The sequence below is a fragment of the Triturus cristatus genome, chromosome 12, assembly GCF_964204655.1.
Source record: "Triturus cristatus chromosome 12, aTriCri1.1, whole genome shotgun sequence".
In the NCBI taxonomy this organism is placed as follows: Eukaryota; Metazoa; Chordata; class Amphibia; order Caudata; family Salamandridae; genus Triturus; species Triturus cristatus.
In genome coordinates, this window is record NC_140595.1 from 106,606,702 (window position 1) to 106,622,113 (window position 15,412).

The window sequence follows — 15,412 nt, forward strand, 5'->3', positions numbered from 1 at the left end:
GCAAAAAATGACCGCAGCACTACGCAACACTACGCTACGCGTGTTCGCACTGTGCTACGTGCAGTTCGCGTAGTGCGAAGTAGCGCGAACTTTGCAAACTACGCGAGCGTAGCGTAGTGCTTTGCCCAGGCTTAAAATTGATTACTTGAGAAACACGATCAACCTAAGAAATTAGGGAAATGAAAAGCCAGAGTCACAACATTTGAGTGAAAAAAGAGAGAGTAGAGACCACAGTCCAGGACTAGAACTCACAATGAGACCATGTTGACTTCCATAGGCAGATGAAAATAAATGTGCTTGGTCAACATGATATGATCAGAGAACTAGAGCTGCCAGCCTTCCATTATGGAAATCGGGAACATTTGCCCCGATCTGAGATGCCTGAATAAATAAATAACCACTAGAATTACAGAGGAGAAAGAAAAAAACACCTCAAGAAGTTGACAAGACTGGGGGGGAATGAGGTGGGAGGGGGCACCGGAAAGTCCATGGCAAGATGGCCACACCTTAGTGCAGCTCTTCCCAATGGGTTCGGGAAATCCACCATAAATTCGGCCATCCTCCCCTTAATTGTAAAGAATATATATCCCCTCACTGGCCTGAATCACCTGGTGAGGTCTACGGAAAATAATCTTGTGGGGCATTGCAGCACGAAACTGAGAGGCGGAGTAGAGATAGGCACGGCTGGGCCGGGAGTTCAGGATCAGCACCTGTGCCGTGGGGGCTCCTGGAACACCTCGTCGTAACAGGAGGCTGAAGCCAGAGACACGATGTGAAGCCTGCTGATAGCTTTGTGAAGTGGAGAGGACACCAAGAACTACAGTGGAGGTAATCGGGCCCAGACCTGCTGTGCCCCCTCGCTGGCCTGAATTACCTGGTGAGGTCTATAGAAAATAATTTATTGGGGCAGTGCGGCATGAAACTGAGAGGCGGAGGAGAGATCGGCACGGCCGGGCTGGGAGTTCAGGATCAGCGCCTGGTCCGCCGTGGCTCCTTGATGACCTCGTCACAACAGGAGACTGAGGCCAGAGACATTGTGTGGAGCCTGCCGGTAGCCTTGTGAAGTGGAGCGGACACCAAGAACTACAGCAGAGGTGAGCAGGATTGAACCGGTGGTGCCTCCCCCCTGGCGTGCCTCAGCAGTAGGATACTAGGCAGCCTCACAGTCCGCACATGCAAATTGAGGCCAGGGCTCGGCCTAGCAGAAGCGGATGCCTCAAAGGATCCTAACTGGCCGCGTTGACATACGGGCGGTGGTGTGACCTCGGACACTGCCGGAAGGCCAGGCATCCATTGTGGACATGGGGAGCCATGCATTCAAACCACGGCAGGCCCCAAACAGCTGAAAACAGCACAGCGTGGTCGGCGTCTGTAGATGTGGGGAATACATGCTGAGTGGTTCGGCATGGTGAACCCATGCTGAGTGGTATGTGATGACTGGAGAAGGCCTCGACACACGCTGCAGAAAACCCCTATTCTACATAATACATGGCTAAACCCCGTTCCAAAGGGGAAAATAATGTGGTAAACGAGGACACCCACGGTGATGTGCTGTGCTACAGCAAACATTGGTGCTTGAGACAGGAGCGTCAGAGGCCTGCAGTTTCCAGCTAAACTATCTGACTGTGTCTAAATATGGGGACAAGAGAGTTGAAATGCATCAATAGTGTGACTAAGGACTAGTGCAATTCCGGAACAGTGCAGTGAGTTTTCCCACATCTCGCATTCCCACCTGGGCGATATTGGCGTCATATGCGATCACCATCTGACACCACAGGCACCACGACTCCGGGGCGTGGTGTGTGCAGCGCTGCCACAGTCACATAGGATTGCCTTCTGTTAGGGTCCGCTGCACGGTCAGCTGCCTATGTTAGGAAGCTAACGATCGTGAGTGCTCACAATGGGAAAGGCGGACCAGCAGCAGGCAAGACAAGAGGCTCTGCGAAACAACCCTCGGATACTGGTTTGGAGGGGGGGGCAGCCCACCGGGATGGCAGAAGGGAACTCCCTAGAAGCAACACTCCTGGCAGTTGTCACGCAGCGCAGAAACAGAAAAGAGGATATCTAAGGTCGAAGACAAGATTCAAACTAAGAGCTCGAAAAACCTGAACATGAAGCACGTCTTGGCAGTTATTCAAGCAAAAAACGAGAACTTGGAAGCGCACTCTTGCTGCAATAATTTACACATAATTGGGGTCCCAGAATCTATAAATGCTGTCAAAATGGAAACTTATATTGAGGGCATGCTGGTGACAATATTTGGTGCCAAGAACTTATCCCAACTGCTGGTGATAGAACGAGCACACCGTGCATTCTTGACGCAGCCTTTTGCCTGGGACTCCCCTGCATTCCATCATAGTGAAGCTTTTGAATTCTTGTGATAGGGATGCTGCCCTCTGGCTGGCCCGAGAAACGGGCCAAGTCCAATACCAAAGAAACAAATTCACTTTCTATCCTGATTTCTCTTTGGCTAGGAGGGAGGTTCTACCAATCAAGCACTAGCTACAAGAAGCAGACATTTCCAATTCCATGTTGGACCCGGCATGCCTACATTATGTGGAACACTGAGGTGAGCAGAAAATCTTCACGATGCCTAAAGCGGCCAAGGAATACCTGAAGACACTCTCACCTGGTAAACATGCCCAGGGCACAACAAATGCAGATGACGAAGAAATTTGACGTTCTACACTAAGCATTAGGCCTTACCAGGAGCTACTTATAGACACTCAGCGACTGCCTGAAGCCGCAGTGGCAGCCATTACCGGCATGAGGTTGTGACAACGTTAAAGCTGTCGACATATTCAAGCTGATTTAAGATGCATATCTATGATCCTGTGAACTCGGTCACCTCCATACACCTGAAGGGAGACTGGGAACCTGGTGAATACCAGTGAGGGAGCACCCCAGATGAGTCAAACACATGGTGCTACAATTTATTTGTTATTGAGTGTAATGATAATGCTGAAACTATATATGTTCATTGTTTTTTGGGGGATGTCTTTTGCCAGCTGGGTTGCTGAAGTGGGAGGGGAAGAATGTTAGGTTGTTCGAATCTTGTATACCCACACAAAATATACATTGTTCTCCGTGATACGCAGGGAGTGCAGTATAGAAGCCCATGCACCATTCCCATTTCAGTGAAATGACTAAATGGCGGTGAGCAGGAGATAGCATAATGTTCATTATATGGAAGGTATGTGTCTTAATAATCCCCATAAGTTTAGGCTAGTGCTCCGGTTTCTAGATAGGCATACAGGTGGCTTTATTGCAGAAAACACATTTGGATAGGCGATCAGACAGCACTATAGGTGCCCGTTGGACATCATGCCAGCTAACCTCCTTTTATTCTACATACTCAAGGGGGGGGTCCTACTTTTGGTCAAGCGCATGGTACCCTCCACGCTCACTATGAGGACGACCAGGGCCGGCTATTAATTGCACATAGGATGATAGCTGTCACTGCTGTCACACAAGGTAACATCTCTGGAGACTAGTTAACACCTGGAGACTGATATTTTCCACTATGCCGGCCCATATCCTCTGGGCGGGGGATCTCAATACATACCTCAATACATACCTAACCCTGCAGAAGATCGCTCATCAAACACCGGCTGGCATGGGAAGCAGGCAGCTATGGTGATCCGTAGTGGGGTGGAAGAATATGGGCTGGTCAATGCCTGGCGACTACGACACCCTACACAGAAGGAGGGCACATTTGTGTCCTCTGTACACTGCACATGGTCCAGATTGGACTATTGGTTTATATCTACTGAGGTCTGCAGTGGGTAGAAGATCCATGCTACTTCGCTAAGACTTTATCAGACCATTTGTCAGTCCTAATGCGACTGAAGCTGGCGCATGTAACTCCCACACCGCTCACTTGGCCTTTTCTCCCAGCAGCACTCCTAGATGCGGCATTCATAGAGGAGGTGTGATCGTAGAGTACTTTGCATTAAATATCAGCTCAGTATCAAGCTGGGGCTCTCTGTGGGAAGCCTTTAAAGTAACAATACATAGGACATGTATAGGCACTCAAGTGGGGGTACTGAAAACAATTCGTAAACAGCTAAAAAACACTAAAGATGAGCTTAATTCCCTGGAGAGAGAATATGAATGCCAGCCAAAAGAGGCCAGATTGGCTTCTATTAGGGAACACGTGACCGAAATTGAGACCCTTGCAGAACAAGAGGCGCGATTCATTTCTAAGCGTCACTTCGCAAGTACGTACATTGAAGGTGGGAGGCCTAGGCAAAGCCTTGCTCAAAACCTAAAGGCACAGAAAGGCCCAGACCCCATTGTCCACTTGGTGAACGATGATGGGGCCGCACTCAACTCCAACTCAGATATAGTGGAGGAGTTCAAGAGATTTTATGCAAGTCTATATGAGCCATGCAGCTCGGCATCACTGATCGAACTTGCCCATTATTTAGAGAGGGTGACACTGGCATGGCATTCGCAAGGGCAGAGAGAATACTTAGCTCAGCCAGTGACTGTGGAAGACGTCAGAGAAGCCATACATGCCCTTCCGAATGGGAAGGCCCCAGGTATAGATGAGATTACGTGAGGGTTCTAATAAGGAGCATGCCGAAGTGCTAGCTCTGCAGCTACATGCAATGTAGGAGGAAGCCTACCTTAGTCACACACTACCGCCATCTCTGAGAGAAGTATTGATAGTGACGTTGATAAGCCAGACAAGGCTCCGGAGCGGTACAAATCTTATAGGCCACTATCTCTCATTAATATAGATGCCAACATTTTAGCCAAGGTAATTGGAGTGTGCCTACAGCCCCTGATATCACAGTTAGTGCTGCCAAATCAATCTGGCTTTATACCGGCTCGGTCAACTACACACAACCTACGCACTATCTTTGCACTATTACATCAAGTGGAACCCACCTTGCAGGCGGAGGTTCTATTAGATGCGGCCAAAGCCGTTGATTCTATTGCGTGGATATAGATGTTTGTGGTATTAGGCAGCATAGGGATACCAGAGGCGTTCTTAAGATGGATATGCCTTTTATATGAGTGCCCAGCAGCACAGGTGCGTGTCGATGGTCACACATCACATGCTTTGAGTGTCGGTATGAGGACGTCGCAGTGTTGCCCCCTGTTGCTGCTGCTATTCGTGCTTACCATGGAGCTGCTTGCCTGCATTACTCAGCAGAAACACGCCCTTACTGCCCTTAGATTTCATCTATGACCCTTGAATATCTCACTATATACAGAAGATATGGTGCTGTACATTAGTAAACCGTTGGCATATCTGGCCCTGGTAAATAGAGAGTATATAAAATGGGATTACTACTCTGGTCTGTGTATCAACTGGACGAAATCCATAGTCCTCCCGCGAACACCTACGCTGCGACATTGGGTTCCCGCTAGAGTGGGAGAAAGGCCCTGTCAATTATTCATGGGTATGGGTGCACAGAGACCCTAACATTGTGAAATGTGAGAATTACGGCAAGGAAATGTCCAGATTGGAAGATTCAGTTGCGCCCTGGACGACCCTCCCGCTCTCCCTGACGGTTAGACTAGCAGTCATAAAAATGGTGGTACTGTCACAGTTTCTAAACCTATTTAATAACATTGCAATAGTACTGTCCAACTCCTTCTTTAAGCAGTTGCACTCCCTGTTGATCACACTAGTATGGGCGGGCAAGAAGCCGAGGATCAGCTGGGAGGTCCTCACCCTCCCAAACGTGGATGGAGGATTCTGTGCCCCCGATTTTATGCTATATCATTAGTGCACGCAGGCACATTTCGCACACTTCTGGAATGCGGCATGATTTCACACCTCATGTAGCGAGCAACATGATGCTGCTCCGATCCCACTCAGGGCCATCCTACCACAGAAGTGAAATGGGATGTCCCAAAATGAGATTAACATGTTACACATTACATTGATCGCTTGGTACACTTTGGCTAGGCGAGCTGGGAAGAATTAGCTGGATGCTCCTGTGGTGCCCCTAGTACACCATACAGAAATAACGGTGACACAGGAGGATGGATCGCTCCAGATGCTACGGGAGGCAGGACTACACACAATGGTGATTTGTACACAAATGGTAACTTCCTAACACTACCTAATGAGACAGTTCTGTGGGCAAACACCTCATTATTTGTCTTCCTATATTACCGACTTTGAGCAGCCATAAACGTACACAATCCACACTTTCCCAGTGAACCTCCGATGCTCATGACACTACAGGTACTGCTCACCAGCGCGACGCGCTAACACCTTATTACTAAACTATATGCTGCAGCACAGGAGGATGGGACACAGGGAGGTGGCAAAGTGTTGGCAAAATGGAATGCGGTGTTACCACAGCCCAAGGGGGAAGAGGATTGGAGGTTTTGCTGTGGGCAATCAGGCACACTTACCTGAAATTGTAATTTGAGGGTAATTCAGTTGAAGTTCTTGTACCAAATGTATTGTCCCCCGATGCACTTATATAGGTATGTGTTAAAGGGCAACTCGAGCTGTGTACGCTGCGGAGCCAAAGAGGCAGTCTTTATACATCTGCGTTATCATATCCACGCGTGAGGCAATACTGGGTTCAAGTCAGAGACACACTATCTGATATGATTGGGGCAAGGCTGGAGTGCAAGCCAGCGATCTGCCTACTGGGACTGCGAGAGACTTCCGGTCACTAAATCGGAATATCTTGTCAGTAAGCTTATTACTAGCAAAATGTAGAGTGGCATTGCTTCAGAAGAGTACATCTAGCCCTACAAAAGTGTCTTGGATGCCTGACAGGCACAATATAAGACACAACTGGAACTGTATGCTGAGGAGCAGCCAATGAGGTCAAGGCCAAAAGACTTATGGGGGCCACTGATGGCTTATTTGCAATCCAATAATGTGAATGGTGGGTAGGGCAATAAACGAGAAACAAGCATGTATCGATACTACAGATCTGTGTCATATTTGAAATTGTCAATTGCATTACGCATGTTCATGATGGTGCACTTGCGACCTCATTATCTAGAAAACGGGGTGTGAAAGAAGGACCATATTAGACTTATAAATGACAATATGTTGGGTACTACATGTAGTATGACGTTTGTTGCTTTTATATGTTATGCTTACTTTGATGAAAATGATAATATATATATATATATATATATGTATATATATAGATAGATAGATAGATAGATAGATAGATAGATAGATAGATAGATAGATAGATAGATAGATAGATAGATAGATAGATAGATAGATAGATAGATAGATAGATAGATAGATAGATAGATAGATAGATAGATAGATTTTTTTTTAAACAGTTGACAAGACTGACATTGCTCTTGGGACGACAATACTAAACTCATTCTGGATTCATGCTATCAGCATGTGCGGTTGAGGTGGTGGGAACAAGTTGAACGTATTGGAATTTTGCTATTTAATTTAAGACACTCATGGAAGGAGTGGTGAGGCCAGTTTTGCCTCTTTATGGCGTTTACATATTTTACCTAAAATATCAATTCACTTTGTAGTTCAAACCACAATTCTTTATTTCATTAATCCTGTACTGATATTTAAAAACAATGCCCTTAGACATCTAAGGAAACTGTGCAACAGAAAACATACCGAAGTTTGGAGAATTTGCATGAACATGTTTATTTTAATGTTCCCAAGCTGTAGGAAAGTAATATTGTCTGTATGTTCATTTACATTAAGAATTAGATGTAATGATTAAGAAGATTGTGCAGATAAAAGGTTGAAAAAAATCAATACACTTGAGTCTTTACCGTGATACCAGCTCCCAAGAAAACATGGACAGAGACTGCACGGATACCCTAGTTTAATGGTTCTTAACCGGAGATCCAGAGACGAGTGGGGATCTGTGAAGCCTAATCATGCAGCCCGTGACTGCTTAGAAAATTAAAAATTATTAACATTAATACAGTGTGTATAAATAAAGATGCAAAATGTGAAACTGAACATTTTCAAATGTTCAGTAAAAGTGAAGGAATTTGAAATTAGAGGTTAAAAATTAAGTAGTTGTGCAGAGTTTGATTGACAGGAGCAGTGCAAATGCATCAAAAAGAACATAGTATGGAAGATGGGTGATCTCAGTTAAATTTAGAAAAGTCCACTTATGCTATTAAAATGATTTATTTTATTTTTTATATTCATTTATTAAAATATTATAGCATTTGTGTATTGGTTCGATGAATGCTTCTGAATTTTTGTGTATTGTTTTGACGTTCAAATCTTCAAAATTGTTTATGCCAGGGTTAAAGGCTTCCACTGCTGACTCAGTGGGGTTCCCCAGGTCCAGTAACTGTTAAGTGGGGGTTCACAAAAGTCAAAAGGTTAAGAGCACTGCCCTAGATCACTAACCACATCCAGAAGCTTCATTCTTTAGCTACTGAGGCAACCAGTAGCTCTAGTCCTGAATCTTTTTGTTTGATGTTTGGGGCACTTCGTGCTTACGCATTCATAACTTTTTTCTACAAAAGGGAGCCAAGCCAAGTTTTCTTTGCCATATTTTGGGAATTCAACAGATAGCCAGGGTGTGTAGAATCCCCGTTGCTAAACTTAGAAAATAACCAAAAGAAAGATTGGGTTTCTTTTTAATGGGAAAAACTGGGAGAACACTGCTGTGTAAGAAGCGTATCAGTTTTCTTATAAAAATGTCATCAAAAGGTTCGCTCTGCTAAGATCGCTATCTTTCCAGCTTTCAGGTTTCAAAAAAATCATTTTAAAAACAGTTTTTGCATTTTACTAAGAAGCAGTCAATTTTTCCTATTTTCCTTGTGTGGTTTCTGCCTAATTGATGTGCTTGATGGAAACAGTTTAAACCCATGTGTGAACACATAAAACTACATTTCTAAAAAATAGACACAATTTGGAATTCAGCAAGAGGTAATTTACCCAGATTGCTCAAGCTTTTCCTAAAATAACTTATTGTTGAATTAAAAAAAATGTAAAAATCAAGGGAAGTAACAGAAATGGGTGAACTTTCATCTTCAATTTTGACCCCCAAGGCCGAGTTTCAAAAATAATTTAACTTTCAGTTCACAAGAATATACAGTATTTGTTGGTTGTCCTAAAAAACAAGCAATTCCCCGGTCTGGTGTGTCAGCTGCAGTTTCTAAAGAGTTTTCATTGTGTACGAACTATGCTTCAATTAACATGCTAAAATCTAATGAATGAAAAATGGGTATGTAATAAACCGGCATTACGCAAAATTTATTATTTTTTGTTCGCTGGCTTACATTTAGCAGCCAAAAATTGGAGATTAATTCAGGTGATAATAAGTAAAGCTCTACTATTTCCTGATAAAATCAATACCACACGTGTGGGTAGGCCGATTTCCAGTGACAGGAAAGACCCCAAAAACCAATGTGGAAATATAAGATTTTTGCCAAGAAATGCATCCCATTTCGGCGATGTGGGCAGCACAGCGGTCGGGGTTTGGCGGCTACCCAGGCAAACCTACTAAACCCAGACATTTCTGAAAGCTAGACACCAAGGGAAGTCCAGGGTGGTGTGACTTGAGTGGATCTTATTACTCTTTCCTCAAAGGAATGCCCAGCAAACAAAACCTTTGGATAAAATGACACATTTTCCTCGCATTTCTTTGAAGGAAATTTCCATAATCTGCGAGGAGGTACAACATTTCTACCACCGAGGGCTCCCCCACTTCTTATAAAAAAATGTTAGCCCACATATGTACTCTCGACCACTGTGCTCCAACATTCCCTAGGGGTACAATTATTATCTAATTATGTATGCACTATTGACTGTATTTGCTTAAACCTCCAGCTATCGTCCCACATGTTCCACAGACACCCTCCAACTTCCAAGTATGTGTGTCGTACATACACTGCCAGAGAGGAGGAGGGCTTACATGTGACTCTCTCAAATATATTACCGCTGGAGAACTGCAATTGTAGCACAGAACTTTGTTCCAGTATTGTATCATTCATTGATTTTCCTGCTCATCAGTTACAGTAGCAAGCAGTGCACTGTAAACAAAAGAACACTGAAATGTCTCACTTACCGTCAGCTACAGAAACAAAGTGCTGCTTAATGGATCGAAAATGAACCTAGTAGAAGTTTGAACAAAGTTACAGAAGCTGAAACTTGGACAAATATCAGCAGCAGCAACAAAATTCTCTAAAAAGAGCATATATCACTTCAAGAACTCCTGTTATAAAACATGCAGAAAAGATTTTGGAAATAGCCTCCTGGGACAGTTCTGAAGCATTTTCAGTTCATTGGCAGAATTGTGGCACCCAAAATGAAGATAGGCAGGTATGTTAAAAGTATCACAATTGCGTGGATCTAATGCTGAAAAAGTATGCATCAAAAAGAAAACTTTACATTTATTTTGGACCTCAAATGCTAAAGTAAACAAAAGGCCTCCAGGACATAATCACTTCTTATCTTACACAAAGACCTTACAAACCCTGAACAAACTTCATTGATTTAAACATATATTCTGTTTGGCAGGATAGGGATTATAAGCAGAAAGACATACCTGCATGAATAGGTTAAATCGGGGCTCCTCCTGTCGTTTGGTTTTGATCATCTCCAGGGCATAATACTGAAAGCGGCAAAACCTTGCAGCTTGATGCTTTATCCTCTCTCCAGTAGGCCCATCAAACTAGATATATGAAAAAAAGCCATAAACCAGAAATTCAGCAAATGCTCAAAGCTTTCATTTTTTGTTGTTGTTTTTAGTCGTCATATACGTCAGTAGGCGGGAGGTACGGTTTGAGAGCCACCAGGTGAAATTAAAACATCTGAGGGTTTTGACATCCTTCATTTCGTCTCCTTCAAACAACTTTTTGATGGTTTGCGGGAGCCACTGCCCAACTCCTCTTATGTTGAAGTCTGTCTTTAATCCTTAGACTATTATCATTTAATTAACCAAAACTTGTTGAGGAATAAAAAAAAGGTGTTCCCACATTTTTATCCTCTATTTTGGACCATTTACACATTATATCCTGCCAATGTGTTTTGCCGATTCAACCCAATCTGTGCAAGTACGTGAAGTGTTAGATATCCATTTAATACAGATTTACCTGCATGCTATAATTATTAACATAAAAAGTAACTGAGATTGTAGCTTCCCTTATCTTTGATTAGACCCTCCATCTTCTAAAATCCAGAAAATAACAAATGGGAGGCTTACCTCTATATCTTTTCTCAATATTTCTGTTAACGCCTTATCCACTTCATGCCAGAAGATTTGAATACCGGGACTCTGCCATAGAAGATGGATATGATCTGCATTCTACAAGGCACATTTTGGACAGCATCTCTTCTTCTGACCTCCCAGCTTTGAGAGTTGTTTTGGAGACCAATAGGCCCTTTACATGGTGAACAAATGGTTTCTCCTTAGGGTTGCAGATCTCACCACTGATCATAATGTAGACTTTGATAGTAGCCATTGGTGTAGAATTTCTGGTGACGGCAGGTCCGCTTTCCATATCTCCTCTGGCAAAGTAGGAGGGCCATCTTTACCTCATACCAGGATCCAGCACCAATTGGATACTTCCTTTCTATGAATCCGAATGCTCCGTAGTTTCTCCTCCATTCTGTTCTAATCCGTATATTAAGTTGTCCTTGGATCAGCTGGCTAGTTGATAGTATTTAAACCTAGAGAGCCTGTTGTTGGTACTTTTGGATAAATAGTGCCAAGAGCTCAGGGAGCCCTCTTCAAACAGCTTGCCCCATCTTACTATTCCTGCAATCTAGGAGGGGTAGCTAGGACATCTTGTAAGCATGGAGGGGAGATTTCCAAATTGGAGCCATATTGCTGTAGTTAGTGACTCCCAAGATTCTTGGTGACTTCATATAGAAATGGCCAACTACCTCCATCAAAAGCCTTAGTGGCATCTACCGTTAGTATGCTCAGTGGAGCATTTGTTACCATGGCCACATCTATTGTGCTCACCAAATCATGGGTGAGCTTGTAGAGCTGTCTCCGTTTCATGAAGCTCTTTTGGATTTATGGACAATATTTCCTATTACTTTGTCCAATCTCTTAGCTAGTATTTGTGTGTGTATCTTTTAATCGTTATCAAGCAAGGATATTGGTCAATACGATTCACATTAAAAAAATCTTTCTTAGGCTTTAATATTAGTGTTATTTTCACATTATATATATAAATCACTCTCTTCCCCCAACATTGTGGGATGAAATGTATTAAGCTGGTCAAAACTGGAGTGAGTTCCTCTTTTAAGGCCTTATATAGCTCATTTGGTTTTCCATCAGGGCCTGGCGCCTTTCCCTTTTTGAACCCTCTAAGAATTGTATCTACTTCTAGTGTAGTAATTTCTTGATTCAGATGGAGATGTTTGTTCTGATCTGACCTAGGAAGAGTGTCCTCCTTCAAACAACTCTCTATTTCTTCTTTTAGTGCTGTTGAATCGTCGGTATGTAAATTTCGGTAAGCACCCGCAAACATCCTCCCAGTATCAGAGTCCTCTGAACATCTTTCACTGGTGCCATTAATTTCTACTTTGTCAATCATATTTCTAGTGCTTTTTTACTTTGTCTTCCAAGCCAGAAGTTTCCCACAATCTTTTCCATATTCATAATGTGCTAACTTGCAGGCATTCAACCTACTCTGCACCACTCCATCCAGATACACGGCCAAACAACCCTTAGCCTCTTTAAAGTTATCTTGTAGGTTTATTTTTACACGGGGTCCTCACAAATTGCCAGCTGTTTATCAATTACTCCTATTCTCAGCTTTTACTCTCTAACCTTATTGTTACTTTCTTTCCTTCTATGTGCAGCATTACTAGTCGGTTTCCCTTGAATAAAGGCATTATAAGCATCCCATATAACATGCAAGGGGTTTTTCTTGTAGATCAAACTGCAGTAGCTCTTTTCAGAGCATTTATAATCTCCTGCTGTCCTAATAATGCTCTATCCAAGGTCCATTTAGACGGAATTGAGGACCTCGAGAGAAAGTGTTCCAGTCTAACCGCATCATGATCTGAGAGATGCTCTGGTTGATGGATTTTCTTTCATACCTTATTCCCTAACTTCATATCTACAATAAAAGTCTATTCTGGAGGCATTTCCATATTTCTTGGACCCAGCCATATGCAAATCAGTCTTGACCCTGTGTCCCAATGGGAACAGTCCAGCCCGAACTGCTAGGCCAGGTCGTCCCTGGACTGGAAAAAAGCATCCTAGGACCGGTTTCGGGCTTTCAGCCAGGATACCTTGACTCCAGTGGCATGGAGAGCACAGGACCCATGTCTGGGCATACCCGTCCCACTCGAGGTGACAAATGCAAAAAGAACAAATAAAAAAGAAGCTCCACCCCTTTCACATTACAAGATTGAGTGGTGCAAGAAAACTGTTTAATCCATTTATGTCTCTTTAAAATTTCCCCCCATTCTTCTTGACGTAAGTATGTTTCCTGGGGGGTATATTAATGTCACTATCAGAAAGCTTCAGAAATCCCAAAATCTTCCTTTGTCTACTTGGTACCCTCATAACATTTGTGTTGCAGGTTAATACCCGTATGTTGTGAACCTTCCTTACTTCCTTTATCATTTCCATGATAATTCCAGCCTAACCGTTTCCCAATCCATCTCAGAATCCCTATCATAAATGAGGACTACAATTATTTTTTTAGTTTTTTCCCACAGGCTCACCACCCTGTGTTTAGTAAAACCACTATCTGTCCTAACTACGTTTCACCCCTCCAGCTTGCCCCTCCCCTACCCCACTGGGGTACGCTCCCAGTATCCAAAAATGATAGTACTTCATACCACTTGACCTTCTACGCTCCTGTTTATTTTCTATTTATTTGCTGCATTTTTATCTGGTTTATTAGAACGTCAACCTCCGAATTCTCTATTACATTGTGCATCTTGTTGTTCCGCATGGCTCTTAATGTCATTGGGAATTTTCAACTACACATTTGCACCCAGCGACTTCAGTTCCTGAATGTGTTTCCCTAACTCCCATTGCCGATTTTGAGGAACTTTTGCTATAGCCGGTCTTATGGAGAAGGACCAATCATTTTTTAAAGCTTTTGCTTTCAAGGCTTCTGTTGGGATTAGCTTTTTTATTGCATAAGTACGGAAGTTTATTAATATTTTCCTGTATTTCTCTCTGTTTGGACTTCTTTTAAATTGATCCCGATGCACCCTTGTATGTCCTGCTCGAGGTCTAGGGAGCTGGTTTACCAAACACACACTTTGATCAGGTCTATGACGAACCCCTTCAAGTTTTCACCTGCTCCTTCCAGGACATTGAGAAACCTTAACTTGTTTCTCCCAGAGTTATTTTCCAAAGATTCCAGTTTCTCTTTGATCTCATTTTCCCTCGCTTTCAAGAATGGAATCTCCTTATAATTGCTCTTAACTTCCTTCCGCAATACTCCAAGCAAGGCTTCCATAGTGGATAACCTTTCCAGGATGTCTACCATTTTAGTATCAAGCTTTTCACAGGCTTTCTGTATTTTTAGCCTGTTTGCTCTCTAGAAATTGTAAGTTTGCCTTTAATCTCTTTTTCAAAAGTGTCAGTAGTAAGGAGCCCATATCTACTTGATCTATGTTTTTCGGTGTTCCCATCTTCTCTTCGCGAGGGGTCAATAGAAACTTCCTCAACGCAATTATTTCCCTGTGGGATCCTGAGAGAGAACCTGAAATCGATTTAAGAGAGGGAGACCTGGCCCATCTACTGGCATAAGCGGAGTGGATTGGGTCCATATTTTGCATAATAGCAAGGCAGATCAATGTAATTAGATTGGCCTGAGTTTCAATACCTTTCTTAAAGTAAGATCCTAAAGATGGTGTGATTTATATTTTCCCTCCTGGTGGGCCTGCTGTATCTCTAATAACTCTATTATCTTTCCGTTTCCCTGCATCGAACAGAACCTATTCTGGAATAGACACAGGGAGAGATTTTGTAGAAGTGGCTTGGGGGGGGGGGGGGGGGGTAAATAATCACCTTGCTCTGCTGCTGATAATCAAACCCTCTCCCTTTACTATGCAACAAACCTGGCCCTGGCCGAGCATTTCTAAATGTGTATCTATTTTTACCAGCGGCTCCTATGGCATCCAGCTCTGTGTATTCGGTAGAGACCTGGTGCTCTTTTTTTTTAATGCGTTCTTCCCTGAGGCAATAGAACATTCAATGCATACTATGAGAAGGGACTGTCAAGTTGCCCATGCAATCTCATTAATACGCAGCTCTGAGATTAGTGGAATTCATTTAATGCTATCACCACATTATGGTATTATGCACCAGAGAAGCAGGAGCTCCCAGCCAGCGTGCTAGCTAGCCACCATGTTCCCCCTCCTGTACTTCTTCTTGTAATAAGCTCAAAGCTTTCTGCCCATTCAAGTGTTCAAGTTTATTCAATTCAATTGAAGTGTACCAAAGTATATTCTTCTAAAAACAAATTTAACTAAACAGATCAAGGG

At 43.2% G+C, this 15,412-nt stretch overlaps 1 protein-coding gene across 1 annotated transcript in view; it reads right to left on the reverse strand.

Annotated features, from left to right (window-relative positions):
• LOC146772765 (rho guanine nucleotide exchange factor 11-like) overlaps window positions 1-15,412 on the reverse strand; it is a 237,740-nt gene that overhangs the window by 188,831 nt on the left and 33,497 nt on the right. Inside the window, 1 exon segment of the mRNA XM_085637029.1 lies at window positions 10,491-10,616. Coding sequence (XP_085493155.1) covers window positions 10,491-10,616 — 126 coding nt within the window.